The sequence below is a fragment of the Cryptomeria japonica genome, chromosome 10 (assembly GCF_030272615.1).
Source record: "Cryptomeria japonica chromosome 10, Sugi_1.0, whole genome shotgun sequence".
Classification (NCBI taxonomy): domain Eukaryota; kingdom Viridiplantae; phylum Streptophyta; class Pinopsida; order Cupressales; family Cupressaceae; genus Cryptomeria; species Cryptomeria japonica.
In genome coordinates, this window is record NC_081414.1 from 308529604 (window position 1) to 308553174 (window position 23571).

Consider the following 23571-nt stretch of genomic DNA (forward strand, 5'->3'; position numbering starts at 1 on the left):
GGTGTTAAGAGGATCAACTACTCTACTCTACTATACATGGGTTGTTAATTGAGGGGAGTGTTTAGTTTGAAATTTGTTTGAGTTTCTTTTGGCACTTTTATCTTCCATCATGGATCAATTGGGCTACATGATAGTTCTTTCGAGGATTCAAATCTAACTAAAAAAACTCTTAATGATGAGGAGTCTTCTTCCTTCATTTCAAATCTTAGAGTGATGATGAGAATTCACCTCTTTAGAGATCCATTAAACACTAGGTAGACATATTCATGGTTTTCATAACTACTACTTTTCATCCATAGACCTTTTAAATAATCTATAACTCCTTTCCAATAAAATGTGGCCCATGATTGATTACCAATTCTAAGGCTTTAAGTCACGAATCTGCTTTTGCTTAAAGTAAATGAGCATGCAATTCTATGGTTATTGATTACCATTATTCTATCTCGTTTCTCCGAATAAAATGTCAACAAAAGTGGTGCTTGTACATAAAACTATCATAGAATGCCATCAACTTTCATTTAATACAGTTCGGACTACAATTTACTTTCATATTGTATTAGACAAGGAATTTTAAATCAATCTGTCAGTATAACATTAACTTCCAGATTGGTTACTCTATAAAATCCTTGCAGGTCATGAACATGTTAACCGCAAGATGAGATTGTTATATACAACCAGAAAACTAGGATGAAAAATGATTACTATATTCCTTTGTTATATCCTGAGGCATTCATCAAGCTTTGGGCCAAAGAGAGCTCCAGAGCAATGTTGAACAAGGTTTACAAGACTTGTTGTGGGATGGGTAGGAGGGTAGTCCCTATGATGGGTGTAAGTGGGAGGTGTAAGACTGCCAAAGCCGAGGAATTGGTGGAATGTTGCACCATTCAGAAATAGATCACCTGTAGACTGAATGGTGGCAGTTGTGTCAAAGCTAGAACTGTGTCCTTTGAACCATGGTGTGACCTCCTGATGATGGCCTGCACAGAACACATTCTTTTCTGAATATACCTTGGCATGGGCTCTTCCTCCAATTGCATAGTATCCCCAGTTATTGTATAGATTGTTCACAACATGGCAGTATCCCCATCTGCAGGAGGGAAATAGAACAAAATATAAGCAAAACTTGAGATTATCTTGAAAATTTTGGAAGATTGCAACAGATTTCAGAAAGAAAGTGTTGGGTGGATGATTCCTTGACAGTTAAAGATGAGATTATGCGAGATCGTAGGCTTTATTGATCTAATTGTGTTTTGTTTTATCAATAAAGAACTAGAAACAGTATTATGTATAAAGAATATCCACCTTTCCAATTGATCCACCTGATCCATCAGGATCCAGGACAAAAATATGTATAGACATCTTCATCTTAAAGGTTGTCCAAAATCTCTTTGTTTGATAAATATATCACAGGTATTTTCCAAAAGCCTTTTCTAATTATGTATCTGAAAACACTTAGTGTTACATGTCTTTGGCAATTTACACTTCAAGGCAATCACATCTTTTTTTGGTGGGAAGTGAATCAAACAGAACATCAAACAGGGTAGTCTTTTATGAACTTCTTGCCATGAAGAGGCACATTTGTTGAGGACCAATGATTGACAAGAAGTCACAGACAAGTGATAGACCTTTGAAGGAAAAAGAAGGATAACAGAATCACTTCCTGCACTAATCGATAAGAAGAGACATGCATGCACGGTCTAATGATTTCATAGATAAAAAGTACACAGGCAAAAGTATTCACCAAAATGAAACAATATTTATCTTGGGTAAACCATTTAAAGAAAACCTAGCCTTCAAAACTCAAAACCAATGTCTTCACAGTATCAAACCCAGTTACAATACATCAACAAGCTCAAATCTTTACATAAGGTAACAAAAAGAGACTCAAAAAGAGGATCTGAATTGGTCTCTGGTTTTGGCTCTGACCACATTGACCATCATTATTTTTTTCCGCCCCTTCTTGGCTCTAATTTGAGAGTAAGACAGACCAAGACTGGACTGGATCGCCCGAATACCCTGACGTAACAAAAATAAAATTGATTAAGTAGAAGACAAAATTGAAGTGTTAGGGCTTACCTGCAATGAGGCATGCGCTGCCTGCTATTCCTGAACCAATTTCTGAAGACAGTAACTCTAAGCTTCTGATCAACTGTGTCCGAATCCGAGGCACCCAACAGCATATTGAAATTCTTATTAGAAAGATCACAGTTGGAGATGGTTACATCTGTGGATCCTTCAACCACTGAGACCAATCCTAATTTAGCATCAAAGGAAGTCAAGTGATCGACCCACACCATGGTTGTTCCAGAAAATATATGAACTGTATCAGTCTTTGTGATTCCACTGATCTGAAAGTTGTGGAGAATGACGTTATGAATGCCAGCAAGAACTATGTTCTTGCAAGTGATGGTAACATTAAAGCCCCGGCCATCAATTGTGGTGTGGCTCTTGATCCACAGCATTTCTTTGAGGCAGATGACCAGGTCCTCTGAGAATTTGATCCATACACCTTTTGTAATTGAGGCTGCTAAATTGACAGCGTAGCGCAATGTGCCTGGAAACAGGGATAATTTTAGTGGCCAATATTCTCAACTGGTCTACCTTCTCAAAATGTAGCCTTAAAATTATCCCTACCTGGGATAGGGTGTTGTGGGTTGTCTTGGGAATTATTGACTGTGTAGAATGTTCCTTGTGCACCGCCTATCACACCTGCTGCAAATCCAGTGGCACAGTTGAGTAGCAATTTTCCCTTTCCACATTTGGAGTATTGGCACTTGGTGCCGTCCACTACACATCCTTGGCTTTTGTCTGCTTGGAACATTAAAAATTACCGAAAAAGGTAAGTGCAACTGTAAAAAGTAAACTAGTTTCTTCAATATGCTTTATAAGAAGAAATAGAATTTGAGAGTCAAGAGTCATGTGAGCAAAAATTTATTTTTGATGGATTTGTTTTGAGTTAGCAAGGTTGAGGGCTAGGGATCAAAGCCTCTGACAAATTCTAGGTGAGTTGTTGAAACAGCATTGATCTTGGGTTACAGCTAATGGAAAATATATGTGAGGTCATTTGGGTCAGCTCATTTGATTTTGGATGTTATTCTAGGTAGTTCAGGTTGTGGATTTGATTCTTGATTTAAACACAATTTGTGATGTAAGGTCTATTGAGTATTGCCAAAAAATAGAGAGGGGCGCACCCTATAACCTAAGGTCTATTGAGTATTGCCAAAAAATAAAGAGGGGCGCACCCTATAACCTCAATTCTGTACACCCAATGAAATTTCCTGCCCACTGGCCACTAATCTAACCTCTCCCTCCATGGCCAGAGGTACTATTTCAAGAACTAGAACTTTCACCTCCGTGGATAACTAGGACTTTTACCCCCATCATCCATGAACGTGCTAGAATCACATGCCTGTTATGCAATCAGGCTGAAACTTTTTTCGTTAAATGAAAGATTACAGGATTCTGTTTAGAAAAATGGATTGTACAAGTCTTTATGTAAATTGAAGTTACGTGGTGTAGACATGGATAAAAGAAGAAGCTCAATCTCAGCTTACCAATATTTTGTAGCTTTGACAATTTATAAAGTATAGCGGTTAAAATATTTAGACATTAATATTGTAGATATTTACAAAACAGGATGGAAATGGCTATCCAGCTTTTAGGATGTATCAATACATAAGTTATTTTCATATATCGTAATTTATGTATTGTTTATGTATTAATACATTCTAAAGATTGAATAATCATTTTCGAAAAGGATTAATTGTATTTGCCTTTTACCTTTCCCACCTTAAAAACCTTCTATTCTATTCATGACTTCATAAAATCTACAAAGTTATTATATATATGATTTACAATTTCAGCAAAAAAGAATCATTGAAATTGTGTTTCTGAATATTCTTCATAGATTATACAGAAGCTTTTACGTTGAAGTTGAAGTGGAGGTTATTAGATACTTCTTTTTCATTATAAATTTCCTACTAGACCATTAAAGATAATCTCCAGAGGTAAAAATATTCAATCACAAACAAGATTTGATAGCAACAGAAGATACAGGGAACCTTCCAATACTTCTTGGTTTATGAAATTTACTTCAAAACAATAAAGTCCTGAAGAAATAAAGAAACACAAGAAAAATATGGCTAGAAAGGCATGTTCTTGAGGTTCAACAGAACATTCATATGGGTTAGCAGGATATAGCTACAAATGTATGTTCTTGAGGTCCAACAAACCTTCTCTATAGTATCTCTGCTGGCTCCTATTTAACAGAGTATTACTGCTTATAAGTTCTTGAAGATTCCCTAGCAATACAGAGGCCTTCACAACATGTTTATAGGCTTGCTGGGCAAAGTCAAGCACAGCCTCAGAAATTTCAACCTGCCATGAACAGAACACAAATCAATTCAAGAATTTTTTTGCCAATTTGGAAACCTCAGATTATTCTATATTGATCATATTGTTAAGCCTCTAAAGAAACAGCAAGATTGACCATGTCAAAGAATTGATCAAAACTATATTTTGTATTTACTTCTGGACAGCTTGACAGAATGGTGGTGATCTGATCAAGCTGCTTGATGGCATCCCCAAAACTGTCATTAAGCACAAGAGCCTGTACCCATGGTGTAGAACTCAAGCCCACACTGATAGACTTCTTGCATGAGCTACCATTATAATTCACCTGTGAAGCAGCTTTTTCTAAAAAATCCTTCACACTTCCCAACTCCTGAGCAATATAAATCCTGTAATCATCCACTTCCATACTCTCATTATATTCAAGATTTAACCTGCTTAATATATCTACAGGATCATGGTGGGCAGATGCACTGAGAAATCCATGGAGGAGGCAATAGCCCATCAAGAATTGAACAAAAGAAACTGATTTAAGATTGTGATGGATACCCATTTTATCAGTGAATCAGAGAATGTTTAATGTACATCTATATGGATGTGTTCATGGCGGATTTGTGAGGGAGAGGGTGTCATCCATGCACAAGGATTTGCCACGAGAGTTAGGTGATTTAACTTTATAGAAGGTGCACAAAAGTATGCTCTCTGCTTTTTTCTCATCTTTGTAGAAACAGGGTCATGGTGCTCGTGGGCATTGCTGCTGCTTCATTTTTTTCACTAACTGTTCATCATGAAACCTCCATAATTCTGGGAATATAACAATGAGGAACTTTGGAGTAATAGTTTTGAAGATAAACCATGAAACCTCCAGAAATCTGCCAATATAATAACAATGCTTACAAGTAAAGAAATCCAAGGTGGATAATATTTCGAACTCTTGGAAGATATCATCAATTTTTTCTTGTTAGAGGTGGTTGATTGTGAGGGATCTTTGCGCTCTTTAGGCTAAAGTCACTTTCCGTTTCACTATTATTGTTGATTTTTCTTCAAAAAGTTTGTATTTTGCATGACGATCCATGTTGCATGGCTTCAAATTTTTTGGGTTACGACGCTTTAAGCTTGATTTTTAACTTTGGTTAATATTTTTTTTTCAACCTATTTTACTATGGGAACATAATATCATTTTATTGAAAACGGCAACAATTTTGGTTAATTAACTTTACAATAATAAATAAATTAAAATTTATTTTAAGTAAATGAAATTTTAAATTTAATTAATCAGAATTAAAAATTTCATTTTAAAATAATAATATTATAATATTAATAATTAAATATTAAAAATCAACTTTTAAATTAATATTATTATGCTAGTTCTTTCATAGATATCTTCGCATATGTTTTATATAGATTTTTTCAAAAGATAGGTATGCTAGTAATAGCACAAATTAATAAATCAAAATTACAATTAAGTTTTAAATCAATATTAAAGCATCATAAGAATTGTGTTATTATGATTTCATAGAAATTAAATCAATATATTTTACAAGAAAAATAATTTTTGGTATAGTTTATTTAATTAAATGTTAGTGATCAGGTATAAATAAGTTTTAATTAAGTGTTATTTGGTAATTTAATGGACGTCTTTTTTATAATTGAACAAAATCCAAATTAAAAAATTAGGATATTTAGTTTATATGGTTGAAGAATAAATATTAATTAAGGAAAATTTTAGAATTGCATTTGTGTATGCTCAAAAGATATTGCCACTTTATTAGTGTGATGTCTTGAAGTTTATGTTAGATCTATACTCTCTTTATTGGGACAAATTCATGGTTAGTCTTTTGAGTTTGGACTTGTATACATAGCTCAAGATCCATCCCTCAAATAAATCCTCTGAACACTAACTATACATAGCTCAAGATCCATTCCATGAGAAGGAAAATTATAAAACATAATGAATCTAGAAATAAGAATGGACAAATATCTTTCAGATGATAAACCATCGAGTAGACCAAGAGTGAGAATGAGAATGCTCATCTAGGATATCTAAATCATCACAACTCTTTCCAAAAACAATCTTCTCTATAGGTCTATCATGAAATCATGTCCATATATAGGTAAAGGCTCCTCAATCTTCCTACTAAAACCTCCAAAGAGTAATAATCTCACAAATGTATTTAAATCCAGGAGAACTCCAACCTCATCCAAGTCTCGAAGCATCCATGAACACCTACAATCGATCAATCCATGCTAGGCTCTAAATATAACACAAAACTCTCATGAATCTCTCAAGAACATGACCAATGTACTTGTAGGCATCTAAAAATGGTCAACGCTTGCGGTGTCATACTTTAACATGTCTATGTGACCTTATTTTAGGGAACTTTCACATCTTATTAACATTTCTTCTATGTCGCACACTTGATCTTTATTATTTGTCGACATTTTGTCATTCTTCTGCATTTCTTACATATGTCGCATTTTCAATTAGGTCTTGTCAACATTATCATTATCAATTGTGATCTTTGATCATTATCAATATTATCATGTCAATTGGACATCATCAACCCTTCTCAATGTCGAATTAGGGTTTTGTCCTGATCAATCATCAATTTATCAATCTCTTATCACTTTGCGACCAATTTGTCATTGGTCTTTGGTCATTCGACCTTCATCAAGTCGACCTTTTATCAATCTTTGATCGATTTATCATTGATCTCAATCAATCATTATTTCTCATCAATTTGGATCGATTAGTCATTGGTCCTCATCAATTGGCGTCTATCAATTTCATCCTTGTCAATCTTGATCAATTTATCAATGATCTTTATCAATCAACATCGACACTTTATCAATTATCCAATTTTCATCATTAAATCATGATCAAATCAACCCTATATCAATTATCTTTTGTCATGACCTAATTATCGTCCTTGCATTTTTAATTCATCCCCTAGGGTTCTGTGCTTTAATCATTTAATCTTATTTGTCATTTTCCCTCTAGGTTAAATAATGTATTCATTTATCCTAAGTCTTCTTGTCAAAATTAAATATTTATTTAATTGGCTAATTAATTCCCCCTCTTATGTGAATTAATTAATGAATGAAAACTTATTAATCAATTCACCTAATTTACTAATTTCCTAATTTCCAATTTCATCACTTTCTAATTTCCTAATTTCTAATTCATCATTTCCACCTAATTTCCTAGTTGCTAAATCCTAATTTCCAACTCATTATCTCTCTCAAGTGGCTCCTATTTTTGTGCTTTAATTTGGAAGCATGTTTCCTTATCCGTCATAAGTTTGGATATGGCATCTTATCCTAACATTAGATTTGGTGGCTAGTCTTATCCTCTTGCATGGAAAGTGTGCAATGGCATTTCTTTCTAAATCTGATTTTTCCCATTTTTGAATCCAATTGCATCTAATATTGATTTCTTGCTAATTGTTGTCCTCTCTCCAATTTTTCTATAAATTGGATGCATTTCTCATCAAAATAAAACCATGCTTCTAGTATCCTTGCGCTGTCAAAATCTATCTTGCTTTCATACTTTGCTCTTGCACTTGTAGGTGAGATCCACAAATCCGTTATTTGGAGGAGAAAGGAAGACAATGGAGAGATATGAAGGAGATTCTTTGCTTCTAAGGTTTGAAATTTGATTAGCATTTTGTCTTCATAGCTTCATTGTGTGTAATAGGATCAATTTCATTGCAATCTAGTTTTTGTGGTTGAGATAGTTTAATATTGCTTTGATGTATTCCATTTTCCTATTTGCGATACTAAATATGAAGAAAAAAATTAAGACCACTATCAAAGCTCCAAATGCAAAACTAGGAACCCAATAATGACATCATGATTTTACATATCCTCCTAGGAAGGAGATCTCATTCACCAATGCACACATCCTATTCCCACAAGAAATTATATCATGTCAAAACCCAAACTAGTACTAGGAATAAACCTAGACACAATACTAAACATACTCTAAACCAAGGATCAACATCTCCAATCACATGAAGATAACCATCTCATAATAACAAAACTAAAAATATGAAAGAACACTCACTACAATAATAATATCCAAGAGATTATTTAAGACATCAACAACCATTGTAGAAGATCATCCATCATCAAATGATGAAACCACAACACTATCCACGATCCCATTAACCCTGAATTCTACATATAGCATCATGAAAACCATTTCCTCACGGTCCACACATTTAATTGTAATCCCAATAGCTCCAAAGAAGCAGTAGAACACTATCTCCAAGCCAAGAAGATACATCATCAAAACATCGAGAATCGATCACTCACCATATCATGACATCATGATAAACCACATGTTACACGTCTAACTAACTAACTATCTAGGCACTCTTATCATCTATCCCCTCATCCCAATGCAACATACTTGTATCAACTTAAGTTTCACCTCAGATAAATTACCTGCAAACTCATTAGTCCATCAAAGAAATATAACTCAAGCTTCAACCAATGAAACAACATAAAATAAAAGTAAATAAAAGATTATACCTTCATGATTTATGTCTCATTGTCTCCTAACCCCATTGTTATTGGTTGCAGATGATTTTGCTATTGGACAAGCACTGGTAGCTTCCAAGATGGCAAGTGTGAAATGGATTGGTAGATAATATGATATGCAAAAGCTATGATATGAAAATGATAAATGCTAAATTGCTCAAAAAATCTAAAAATTCTAAACAAATGAACTCATGGATGCAAAGATTAAGACTTCTAATTGACTATAAGATTAGCTATTAATTTCAAAAATGGCTTAGGAGACCTCTATTTATAGATTTTTTAGTGCATAAGCTTAGGTGGCAAAGATCAACGATCTTGATTAAATCTTGCAATTTGGATGGCTATGAGCAAGAGGTTGAGATGTGTGAGATAAAGGTGGGAGATGTTCCTCCTACACCTACAGGATGGAGGAAAAGGTGGGAGGAGAAGCCAAGTGTCAGAAGGCTCACCTTGACTGAGGATGAAGATTGAGAGAATCTAGGATAGTTGGAGAAGATTTAGGGATAAGAGAACAAGTGGACTCAACTCCCTCCAAAGATGTAGGAAGGTTGGAGAAAATATAGGGAGGTTGAGAAATGTGTGTACGTACACATTATTTGAAGAATGATTTGGAAGTTGAAGATAATGATGTATTAATATTTAAAAATATTAATATTTTTAGCCACATGATTGATGAGTTGGAAAAGAAGAAGATGATGTGGAGATGAGGTGAGTTGAAAAAGGAAAATTAAATAATTAAGAAATTATTTAATTGATGAGACTATAGAATAGTGGATAGGAGATAACTAAATATTAAATATTTAATTAATCGGTTGGAAGAAAGGGATATAATGAATTAATTAATAAAATGTTTCAGTTAAATTAATTAATAGAAAAATATCAAATGAATTAAATAAATTAATCTTTTCAAATTAACTATTTAATAGAAGAATAATCATTAAATAAATATAAATATTTATTTAATTGTTCATAGACAATTTTATGTGTATACATTTTGCCCCTCTTTGAAATGATGTTGAGATAACATTGTTTCAAAGACTAAATCAAGTCTCGATATTGCCTTTGACGAAGATGAAAATCCTAATTGTGTGCCCCCTCAGGAGATTGATCGTGAAATTGTTGGAAATTTTGATTGAGCAATTGATCTCACGATAAGTTGATTGAAAAGATTTGATTAAAAATAGGCCCCTCATTTAAATTTGGTTTTGAAAAATAAATAAAACTGCCCCACTTGTGAAAAATTAATTATTCCTTCAAAAATAAAAAAGGTAATAATAAAATTAACCTTGGTCAATTTACCTTCATTTGCAATTTGTCAGCTTTTGGAGAAAAAAGATTTTGGAGTTCTGAGCTAGCAAGATGGTGATCCAGTAAAGAGCCATAGATTCGAATGTGTCCATTGATACCAAAGACCTGTTGTGTATGACACACTGATGAGTGACCTATCTTGAACTTAGTTTTGAATTTTATGTACAAGTTTTCGAATTTTTCACATGTTTTAGGGTAGTTTGAAAATTTTCCAATTTTCACATTTTTGTTTTCTCGCATTTGTTTGGTAGTTTAGCACATGTATGAATTGAGTTATCACTTCTATTGATTTAGTGCATGTACCCTTGATGTTCATGCCTTTGTCATAGATGTTAGTGCTTTTGTAGGGTTAGCGCCTGTGTCTAGTAAGTTATCACATTTGATTTGTAGGTTAGCACATTTGTCTGAAGTTGCACTTTTGTATTATGTGTTCACACAAATGCTTTATGAGTTAGCGCAAATGTTTGTTTTAGTGCATGTGTCGATTAGGTTAGCGCTTTAGTTTAGGAAGACAACGCTTTGATTGAAAATTAAGCTTTTTGATGTTGACAATGTTGAAATTCAATAAGATGAAATTGATTAGATGTCTTGATGTATGAATTTGATAGATTGATAGATAATTAATGATGATTGATCAATGATTTGATTGATAGTTGTTTTGATTGATAAGATAGCTATTTGTTTGTTGATTGATGAGTTGAGAGAAGCTCAAAGAGACCAATTTAGTCTCTTGATAAAGAGCTTGATTTGTTGATCATTTGATCGATAACATGATTTGCTTGATAGATAAGATTTGATTGAAATGGTTGATTTGATAGGATAAAATAGATGATTGATAGACAACTTGTTTGATTAAACTTTAGAAACTAGATGTTCTCTAGTGTCGAGAAAAATTCTTGGCTATGCGCCATTTGGTTCAGGAGTTGTCTCAGGATGAGATTAGACATATTGATGCCTATGGTTTATGTCACCTCTTATACATGCCAGATATCATGCATAATAGGGGTTTGTTGATTGCATTAGCTGAGAGATGGCATAGCGAGCACAACACGTTTCACCTACCCACTAGTGAGATTAGTGTGATGCTTAAGGATGTATACAGGATCCTTCACATCCCTATTACTAGCGAGCTCGTCTAGTAAGACTATCAGGATCTTGGTGGGCTTGAGGCATGCAGAGTAGTGTTCGAAGATCAGAGAATTGATGATGGAGAGATTCAATGGGAGGACACGATCATGCACTATGAGACTCTCCCAGTGATACTTGCAGGCTTGATTGGTAGATTCATCTATCCTGATAGGAGATCGTGAGGATTTGTTGTTGGATGGGGAGGCATTTTGTAGAGCATGATGCAACATCATACTCATTATGCATGGGGTGTTTGCATGTTGGCACATATTTATCATGATTTACATCAAGTTGTTTATGATGGCGGGGCGAGTCTGTCGACTGGATGTACACTTCTTCAGGTCTGGTGTTGGGAGCACATTGATGTTACTCAACCAGTGCATGACAAAGTTCATAGTGATGGTCATCCTTTTGTCTATTTGTACAAAGGTATCATTACTCAGCCTAAGTTGGGTAAGCTCAAGTTTTGGAGATGGGTACTGGATTCCATGGATATGGTCATTTGGAGGCCTTATATTCATTGTGAGCCTTGATTGGAGGACACTTGTATTTTTTCATTGATTTTGCAGAGTAGGTATCTTATCGGCCGCACTCCTTTTATTATTGAGAGGCAGTTATTTGGTCACATTTTGAGATAGTTTGGTATCATTCAACACATGTCTTCTGGTGTTGCGATGTATGCACGTCGATACAAGGACAAATGAGATTGGGGTCCTTCATTATCATTTGATATAGCATAGACAGAGTTTTTGGTTGTTCCCATTGTTGGTTACGATTTGAGACCACACATTTTGGATGTCGCGATCACAACAGATTATGCATAGTACCTTCTTGCGCACCCATTTCTTCACATCACTAATCCAGTAAAACCTCCTCCCAGCTCAGGAGATGAGGAGTCAGATTTAGATGATCATGTTGTTAGGCAACGAAGATGAAGGTGAGAGCTTAGAGCTATGTGAGAGGCTGAAGGAGATGAGGGGGATTATGGGGATGACCGAGGAGGGAAGAGAGTACAAAGAGGAGGTAGGGCTAGAGTCTAAGGAGGACCTTTTGGACAGGTTGGTAGGGTAGGGAGGCCACTTCCTATGGTAGGGAGAGATGTAGGATAGATTGGGAGGGATGAAACAAGGGGATTACCTTCTCCTTGATTAGGAAGAGGTGGTGGATTGGACAAAGGTTGGGGGAGGGGGATTTATTTTGGGAAGATCCATTCAGATCCTAGGGTGATAGAAGCATAGGGAGGTTGGGATGAGGGTGAGGAGGACTCAGAGGATCATGTACCTCTCATTCGTTGGTAGATTATGAGATCCACTCAAGTTCAGAGTCCAGCAGGTGGAGAGGGTGGAGAGATGGGTGGGGATGAGGCCATGCAGGATATATCCTAGCAGGATGTGACATAGCAAGAGACCATGGATGACCTTAGAGAACATATTGATTAGCTCAGAGAATAGGTATAGGCACTCACTGTTGAGAGGAATAGAGATGTGAGGAGATATCAAGATGCACAAACTACACTTGATCACATACATGGGATTGGATCTAGCACACTCTCAACTACCACTATTAGGGCATTAGTCTGGGGTGGGAAGGAGACAGTGCATTGGTGATGATTATATGAGGATCTTGTCTCAGAGAGCCAGAGAGCAGGTAGCTATGCAACTATTGTCAAAATGGATACCAACAGTGGTGGGGTTATGGGGCCTCCTCAAAGGGATCAAGGAGTAGGGCCAACTGGAGGATCTTATCATCCACATCCATAAAGATGGATAGAGTCAGGCGTGAGTGGTACAGGGCATCCTTGAGACTTGATTTTATATCATGAGACATTGTATTTTATTGCTTTATTTCTTTGATATCATTGTATACTTGGACTTTTTATTGTTTATGATGGTATTCAGACATGGACTCTATATGATTCTTATGATTCATGATTGATTATACATGTTACTATGATGATGATGACCTATATGACATATATGTACTTATTTCATGGATGATGCTATGATGATGTTCCTTTCCTCTATGTGTTATGATGATCTATATGCCTTGATGATCTTGATGATATAATGATGTGATGATGTTTATGATTTACTTGATCTATATGATGATGAAAATGATTCTATCTATGACTTGTATGATCTATATGAAGATGATATGGTTTCCATGATGCAATTATTTAAATGATGAAATGCAATGTTTGATATGAAAATGCTTGTAATGATTATGTATGCAATGGATGTTTATTTCTATTCCTTGATGTATATGCATATGATGCTGAAATGTTGAAATGATACTAATGAAATGCATTTGATTTTGATGATTTTGAATGCAATATGATGGTTACGGATGTAAATGTAAATTCTTATGATGATTTGATAATGAGATATGAATAATGATGATGTAATAAACATGGTTAATGAATCTAAATGCACAAATGAAATTAAATGAACCTAATGGATAAATGATTCTAAAGAAACTAATGATAACTAGATACGAAGATGATAATGATAAATTAATCTAATACAACTACTAATGATATGATTAATGAAAATGACACTAATGCAATTAAAAATGAAATTAAATTGAATGCAACTAATAAATGGTGATGATGAATGATATGTAAACCTAATAATTTGAAAATATGAAATGAACCTAAATAATTAAATGCAACCTAATGCACCTTAACATGATCAATGCAAATTGTTTTTGTTTGTCCAAATATACTCAATCTTTATTTCGATCATTGATCTCGAATTAAATGCTTATAATGCATCTAACAATGAATGCTTATAGTGCAACTAACAATGAACTAACTTAAATGATACCATCATTCCTCACATGTTTTCTTGTAACAATGCTTTATTTCATCATTGAGCTTTTAAATTTTTGGGAAAATACAAGCAAATTGACATAATGATTCAAGTTGACTTGAGTACTTCTTACATGGATTTTGATATAGAAAGTTAATACAAGCAACTTGATATGATGAATCAAGTTGACCTGAGTATTTCTTGCAGAACAGACAAAGATTATCCCTTTTCATGCATGACTCAGAACGTCCTCCATGATCTTTTTCCAATCATATACTTAGACAAGTACATACCTTACTAAGAGATAAACCACATACAACAAACAAAGAAAATAATTATGCCTCATCATAGCTCATCTAGTGACATAATTGAGTTACATAGGGCACATGATTTGCAAAAATCAAGATATAAACATTGAATCATGTATGCCATACATATGTTCTCATGGTCATTAACTGGTATAATAATCTTGATGAATGATCATTGATATTCCTTCATTTCTTGTTGGTTGAATCTTTGCATTCTAAATTTCACGATCTAGTTATTACAAATGTCTTGATCTTTGTTACCTTGTTGTTTGTTATCTATCTCAAAACCCTAGGTATTTTTGGGTTTTCTAAGTTTTTGAATGTTTTTGGATTTTTTGAAGCTTTTAAAGATGCCCTTAGCAAAAGGTTTTAGGATTTTACACCCAATGGAAATAAAATTTATCATGGATGATCGAAACCATGGTGAGATACAATGCAGATATGATTGATTTTGATAAAATCCAAGATAGTGACTATGCTAAGTATGTCAAAGATTGATAACTATTGATAAGCTGCATATTTCGTGCTAATGGTTCAAAGAAATGGATGCGGAAGATGAAATGGATATTCGAGGATAGATGGATGCAATAGGATGGATAGATGGGAAAAGAGATCTCATAGATGGAGGAACCCATTTTCAGATAGCGCTTGTTTACCAGGTTTTCACCATCTAAATTTATTGCATTTTTTTCATATTTAATTTTTTTAAAATTCTTTTTAGGGATTTTTGCTACTTTTCTCATTTTTAGGCTTTTTCTGATTTTTCACTGTTTTTTGGTATTTTGTACTGATACTTTGAAGCATAGAATTTCTTCAGATGCATAGTATTGATAGGATCATCGAATCAATCACCTTATGGTGTAGATAATCTATATGCTCATGAACCATATGTTGCTACCACGACAAAGGGACCCAACCGGTTTGGCTCAAATTTACCTTTCTTTTCTCTATCTTGCTAATTGCGTGGATTTTCCCTTAGAACTAGATCTCCAATCTGAAAAATTATTGTCTTAACTTTATGGTTGTAACTTCTCACCATCCTTTGTTGGTATGCTTTTAAATGATCTGAATCATTTTGGCGACGTTCCTGAATCAACTCAAGTTCTTGAAGTCTAGAGACTCGTTGTTCTTCCTCTAGGATAATACCTTTCAAGGATACTCATAGAGAAGGTATCTCTACTTCTACTAGTAATATGGCTTCTGATCCATAGACTAGACAATATGGAGTTTCCCCCATTGGTGTGCGAATTTACTGGTTCAGTATGCCCATAGAGCAAGATTTAGCTGAATATACCAGTCTTTACCAACTTCATTGACTGCCTTCTTCAGGATCTTTAGGGTTGTTTTATTTGATGCCTCATCTTGACCATTTCCCTATAGATAATATGGTGTAGAAAACCTATGTTGGATATGGAATCGCTCACATAGTTCCTCCACGTCTTAGTTCTTAAATGACCTCCCATTATCAGTGATGATGATCATACTCCATAGCGACAGATTATGTAGTTCAAGATAAATGATGATATGTGTTTTCTTGTCACTTTTGTCAAAGGCACTGCTTCAATCCATTTAGTGAAATACTCAATAGTAGTCAAAATGAACTTATGTCCATTAGAAGATGAAGGATTAATCTTACCCACTAGATCAAGACCCTATTGAGAGAATGGCCATGATCCTACCATATGATGTAGTTCTTATGCTGGTGTGTGGATGAGGTTCACATGGATCTAACATTGTTTTCATTTTTTGGCATATGTAAATGAATCTCTCTCCATAGTAGGCCAATAGTAACCCAATCGAATAAGTTTCTTCACCAATATTAAACAACTTGAATGCGTGCCACAATACCTTCATGGACTTTGTTGAGAACTTTCTCAGATTCCTCTTATTCGAGACATCTCAGTAGAGTGCTATCTAGACCTTGTCTATATAAGGTATCAACAATAATAGTATAGCAGGATGACTGATGAAAAAATTTTCTTTTCTGATTGTAGGATAGGTCAGGGGGAAGGATATTCTCCTTTAGGTATCGATAATTTTGGCTATATAACGATTGATCAGTTTTGGATATGTGGAAAATAATGTGGGTATTCTAGGATTCAATAGTAGGATGCAAGATATCTTCCACCAGGAATTCATAACATTGTTGATTCTCTTGGTTATGCAAAAGAGATGCTATTGTAGCCATTCCATCTATCGCTTTGTTCTCATTTCTTGGGATCTGAGTGAATGGCATTTCTTCAAAGTGTTCTTTAAAATCTTCAACCAGTTGTTTATAGGGCATCAACTTGCCATCCTTGGTTTGATAATCATCATTTATTTGGTTGATTATGAGTTGTGAATCTCCATAAACATGAAATTCCTTGATGTTCCATTCAATGGCCATTTTGATCCCAATGACCAATGCCTCATACTCTGCAATGTTGTTTGTGCATGGGAATCACAATCTATATGATTTTGGAATTGTGTGACCTTGAGGTGTTATGAACAACATTCCAACACATGATCCATGTTGTGTATAGGATCCATCAAAGTATTGTTGGCATTTTGATGATGTTTTGATTGTCATTGATGGACACACACTTTCTTGATGTATGATTTATGCTCAATCGGTAATTGCTCCAACCGGTATTGTGTATTATTGAATGTATAGTCTTTAGACTATCGATATTTTGTAGAAGATGTTTACCAGTCACAGATTGATTGAAGATCTCAATCGGTATGAAGATCCCAAGTGGTACAAAGGAACCAAGCAGTAGTTAGCTTTTGATCAGAACACTACGATCTACCAGTCTTTGTTTTGAAAATCGCTAATCAGTATATTGTATTAACCGGTATTACTCTGTGATGAGTTACCAACCGGTATTACTGTAATGTGTGATGAGTTATCATCCACAGACACTTTGGCGGTGATTTTGTGTCGTGTTACCAAATGTGTCTAGATGCACTGAACTTAGGAACTTGTAGTCTAATCCTATTGGACCAACATGAAATTAGTTTCCTTTATAAGGACATCATGTCTAGGGTTTGCATGTGAGATGTGTGATGTATGAGACATAGAAGAGAAAAGGTTATGTGCGATCATTGTAGAAGATTAGGTCTATGTGAAGAGATAGAGTGTGAAGATATTGAAGACTGAAGTAATGTTGAAATGCATTAACAATGAGCTATCAAGGATCTAATTAAGCATACTATGCTATTGTCTAGATCATTTACTTGTTGATTACTAATATCTTCGACAAGTCTGAAACCCTTAACCGGGTAGGCCCAGCAAAGCCTTTGTAAATCCTCTAACAAGGTGGTTCACAACTGTGGATCTGAAATCCTTTAACAAGGTAGTCTTTAATAGGACTTATCTCCTAACAGAGATCTAAATTCCTAACAGGATCTATTTTGGTGAAGAACATTGTATGACCTTAATCGATTTGGTTTCTATTCTGCAGATAGTTACTTGTGAGTTTTTGCTCACCGTGGTTTTTCCCATTTGGGTTTCCATGTCAAATATATTGTGTTATGGTGATTGTGCTCTTATGGGTGAATGCTTTGTTTTCTATTTGGTTTGCATTTATCTTAACTGGTTTATTAGTGAATCTTCTATACCGGTTATCTACTAAATTGTTTAAAGGATTGTTTACAATACTTTTTGGTATACTAATTCACCCCCCCCCTCTTAGTATTCATTAGTTGGTATTAGAGCCAACCTTTCTATAAGACTAACCACTTGGAAGGAGATATGGGGGAATACAGTGTGAGGGAACTTACTCATCGTCTCACTCAGACTGAGAGAGCCTATGATGAACTCAAAGTCAAGTATAAAGCCTCTTTGGCCAAAAGAAGAGAGCATGCTGAAAAAATGATGGAACTTACTAAAAATAGCTCCTCTAGTGAAGCAGACATGGATGCCCTAGTTGAAGAAGTTGAAAACTAAATGAATCTAAAGCCAATCTAAGAAAAGAGTTGGAAGGATTGACTATTATAATGTGTCAAGAGCTTGAGAATAGAAGGAAAGCTGAAGATCTGGTAAAAGACAAAGATCATGAGATCTCCAAGCTGAAGCAAGAAATCAGTTCCCTTACCGCTCATTTTCGAGAGAGTAAAGTGGAAAAAGAAGAAATGCCAGGTGAACTAAACATGGCTATTTCTGAGAATGCGACCTTGATGGAATCTAATGCTGCTATTTCCAAGGAACTTAATGAGTCAAAGGAGATACTTGCCAAATTCAATCAGAGTATTGCTAAGCTAGAGCAAAAGTTGGAATCGGCAAAACCAGTAAAGAATACCACTGGACTTGGTTTCTCTAGATATGAGGAAGGTGAAACCTATGGAACAAAAGCTGAAGCATCAAAGAAGCAATTGACATCCAAGGATAAAGGTAAGCAAAAATTTAAACGTGTTTGCTTTAATTGTCTCAAAGAAGAAAATACTGCCAATGTATGTAGAAGCAAGGCTTATAACAATTTTCCTTATTTTCAAAACAATATGCCTAGATCCAATAGATTTAATGGAATTTGTTATGCATACAACAAGTTTGTGTGTAGAGTATTTGAGTGCAGGTTAGTTTTGCACAACACTGGGAGATATCCTCCAAGGACTCAAGGAGTTATCTCAGAACCTTCTGTGAACGGGAATCCCAACTAGTACAATACCTATGACCATCGGTCAGGTGGTTATCAAGTGGCAACTAGTTGGAGAGCAACTTGTTTGATTTGTCATGGTAGCGGTCACACTACTGCAACATGCAGAAGGAAGAATGAAAGTATGAATAATGGACCATGGAGAACACCTGGAATGGTATGCTATCATTGCAACAAACTGGGACACACTACCAGAACTTGCAGACTGAGAAAGAACCTACCGGATGATATACCGATCACTCCAGAAGGGAAGATTGATGTTGAAACCATTCAAATGAAAATGAATAAAACCTGGAAAAAGCAATCAGAAGAAGAGCCATAGAATGAACCTGTTTCTGCACCTAGTGTGGAAGTCTTTGAACCAACAAAATAAACTTTAGAAAAGCTTAGGGGGAACATATTGGTAAAATATTTTGAACCCTCGGTTTATATTAGTAAAGACCTTAGCTGGTATATGTTACTTGTCAATCGACAGAAGATTTGAAGTGGTAAAAGGAAAAATTAAGGTTTGTGCGCTAGCAGTGATGCTTTTATTATGGTAGGTGAGAATTTGTTTAAAAGGAGTTTTCATTGTCATTTTCACTTATCTATTTTCAAAAGAAGAATTTTCAAGAGCAAAGCAACCAGAGCGATTTGTCTAGCAGTTGATGAAATCTTGTGCGAATTCTTGCAATCATCTTCAAGCAATTAGTGAAGAACTCTAAGCGATGAACTTGCAACCAAAGTGGTTCTTTGTGTGTGACATTGGAAAACCTAAATTCTAGTTTGTGAAGGTATTTTCAGAAATTATTTCTTATCATTTGATCATGGTTTCTGCATCGCACTCTAGTTCTAGTGCACCTGAAGATTCAGCGAATTTCTTCAAAAGAAAATGAAATCTAATGCCCTATCTCAAATACTCGTCGAAGTTATTATTGAGGGAGATATTTCAAGGTATATAGACTGTAAATTGGAAGACCTAGGATCCCTAGTGATTCATTCCCAGCTAAGTTTGTTCTATGGGGATGACAAGAAGATCAAACCTGAGTATAGTGTCCTTGAGAAGATGAAACTGCACAATGCGATATATTTTCTGGAAGAGTTCACAGAAGAACATATTCACATCATCTTTAGCAAAGTGCATGGTGACAAAATGTATCTCGAGCGGACCCACGACATAACACCGGAAGCAATTTATGCCGTCACAGGTTTTTGCAATATTGGAGAGGTACCAACTCTACGGAAGGTCACCAAAACTGAAATGACAAAGCTCACTAGTTCTATGAGTGACCAACGAGCGATGACCGTCAACACCATCTTTGATGATCTGGTAAAATATGCTTGCATGCTGATTGGTTACCAGATGTTTTATGCTAGCAGAATGAACTCTATCCCTGCTGTTGTGGTGAATGCCACTTACAGAATGATCAAGGAAGACACTACATTTGACTTATGTACCTATCTACAAAAGTAATTCTTGTTGAATCTGAAGTCCATCAAATAGGACAATTCTCTAAGGTTCAGGTTTGGCCAACTTCTGGTCAGCTTATTCTTTTATTTTCAAGGTTATTTCCCTAGAGTAGGTTATGTGTAATGGTCTACTGACCTACCGGTCTCCAGACAAATTAAGGAAAGTCTACAAGTAGTGGGAACTACATATCCTAAGGTTCTGAATAAATATTTTGATGAATTCAAGCAGAAAATGAGCTAGAGAATGAGGATATCTGATGATATTGTGAAGAAGTATGAAGATGACATCTACTTCACAATAAGCATAGATGACTGCATAATGGAAGTGGTGGAACTGAGAAAGGAAGTAGTTGGCCTGATGGGGTATGAAGTGATGAATGACATGTTTATCGGGTATGCCTCTACCTTACTTGCCTCTCCACTAGACACAAAGAAAAAGAGAACCAGTGCCTACGTGGAAAGGGTCACATCAATTGAAGAACCAAAATAGAAAAAGGGCAAAGCAGTGCCATCAGTATCTGCACCGGTTACCTCTGTTAGTCCGAAAGTGACCAAGCGGTCACTAGCTAAGAAGAAACCTGAGATTATTCCAGCAAAGGTATTTGAGAGGAAGCAGAAATCCAAGACCCACTCACCTAAGTCAAAGGACACTGAACCGAAGATCCAAACAAAGAAGACAAGGCAATCAAGCAAGAAGGTGAATTCTACTGGTAATGTACCTGCAACTTCAACACTGATAAATATAGACATCTCCTCTTATAAACCAATGACACATTGTCAAAGGACAATTAAGAATATTAGGAGAAAAGTGCTTGATGATTTAAAAGAGTGTTTTGATGATTTTAATGATAATGAGAAAGAAGAGGTAGAACAGGAAGTCATTAAATACTTGTGTATTAATGATTGGTCACCATCTGAGATTAGATTGGTTACAACAGATTCTTTGTATAATTTTTTAGATAACAAATGACGCATTGCCATTGAAAGAGAATAGGAGATCAGGGAGAAAAAATTTGTACAATATTTTCTTGATGCTTCAAATTCTAAATTATTTGAAATAATGGATAAGAACAAAGGCATCTTCTTCATGAGAAGGAGAAGACTCAGGCTACTAGAAGGTAAAGCTTCTGAAGTGGAAAAGGATGCTCACATACATGTGAAAGTTGCTGTCAATATGCACTGAGTATTTGAAGCTGCTAAGTAGGCTGACCAAGCACTGGACCTATCCTCAGACAAACCGAATGAGGTGTTTGATAGTCAAGGTGAAAGAGTGATAGAACAAATTAATCCTATTGATGTTGATGCATTTGATAGTGAGGATGTCACTCTAGACAAAGAGAAAGAGAAATAGGACAAGGAAAAAGTTGAAAAAGAGAAATAGGAAAAAGAGAAACAGGACAAAGAGAAAGAGGAAAAAGCAAGGCAAGAAGAAATCGAGAGGAAAGAGTCAAAGAAGTAGAAAGAGGAAGAAAAGAAGAAAGAGGAAGAGAAGAAGAGAAAAGAAGAAGAAAAAAGGAAGGAAGAAGAAAGGAAGAAGGAGGAAGAGAAGAAAAAGTAGGAAGAGGACAAGAAGAAGGAAGAACTGAAGAAAAATAAGAAGAGGAGAAAAAGAAGAAAGAAGAGGATATGAAAAGAGTAGAAGAGGAGAAGGAAGCAGAGAAGAACAAAAAGTGGAGATCAAAACAAAAGAAGGAGGGCAGACTCCAAAGGCAACCAATGATTAAACCAAACAGGTTGATACCACCAGTCCTATTCATCTAACTCTTGCAAGTCTAACTCAATCAATAGATGAGTCTGAGCTACTTCGAAGCATCAAACTTGCATAGGAGAGACTGGAAGAGTTGTGGAGGAAGAAAGAATAGGATGTCATACAAACTACAATTGACACCCTTACTTGTCTAATTCCCGGCACCAACCTCCCTAGTACTGATTCCTCTCTATCCAAGCTCAAACTCCTTTGTACCATAGTGGAGGACCAGGTACAATGCTTGGAAGATGTTGTTGAAGCAACTGCAAAGAAGAACCATGAAAAGGCACTCAATTTTGCCTTAGTCAAGCAAATGAATGAATTGTGGACACAACTACTGAAGTAGCAGAATGATATCAGTGTTGCTATGGGTGAAGGTAAATTACTGTTGAGTAAAATCTACCAACCTCATCTATTTTGTGATGATGTGCTTAAACAGAAAGCTCAACTCCAATTGGAGTTATAGGCATATATCAACAAATTCAAGATGCCATATGATTCATTCACTACCTATGGACAAACCATTCATCATTATCAGTAGTAGACTGCCAAGATGGACTCAGAGATTGGCAACCGAACTAAAGATTTGCAGGAGCTTCAACTGCTCCTATTGCCAAGATTGCAGATTCTTCAAAAATGTTTTCTCAACCTGGAAGCTATCACAGTAACTCAAGAGCTGAGTACCATTGATGCAATGGAGGAACTGGCATTCTAGATGAAGACTGAAAGTGAGGTTGCTACCTCATTACTTGAGTCATGGACATTGGCCATGAAAACTTTTATGCAGGACTTTAAATCTGTTTTTGAGAAATTTCATTCCTTATTGTCATGAACATCTACTCTATTTTATTATATCAGAAAAAAGGGGTTATTTTGCATTACTTTGTCATTGTTGGCAAAGAGGGAGTAGTGTACATTAAAATTTTGGTGAATGTTACCATTTCATGTATACTTTCATGTTACTATTTTGGGAAGTAGTGTACATTGTAATTTCTACAAAAGGGATAGTGTATATGCTTAGGGGGAGTAATTTTGATTATGGCATTTTTGTTTTAAAAACACTTAGATGTCAAAATTTTCCTAAGTGTTTCCATCAATGCCAAAGGGGGAGATTGTTGGCATTTTGATGATGTTTTGATTGTCATTGATGGACACACACTTTCTTGATGTATGAGTTATGCTCAACTGGTAATTGCTCCAACTGGTATTGTGTATTATTGAATGTATAGTCTTTAGACTCAGTATTTTGTAGAAGATGTTTACTGGTCATAGATTAACTGAAGATCTCAAGT

General features: G+C 35.3%; 1 protein-coding gene across 1 annotated transcript; it reads right to left on the reverse strand.

Moving 5' to 3' along the window:
* Positions 1 to 512: 512 nt before the first annotated feature.
* On the reverse strand, positions 513 to 5284 carry LOC131078966 (putative pectate lyase 21). The gene is made up of 5 exons (XM_058016823.2): positions 4529 to 5284; positions 4233 to 4377; positions 2635 to 2808; positions 2077 to 2554; positions 513 to 1087 (listed from the first exon to the last, which is right to left on the reverse strand). The coding sequence occupies exons 1-5, from the start codon at positions 4901 to 4903 to the stop codon at positions 715 to 717; spliced, it is 1545 nt and encodes a 514-aa protein (XP_057872806.2). The 5' UTR covers positions 4904 to 5284; the 3' UTR covers positions 513 to 714.
* Between the last annotated feature and the right edge of the window lie 18287 nt (positions 5285 to 23571).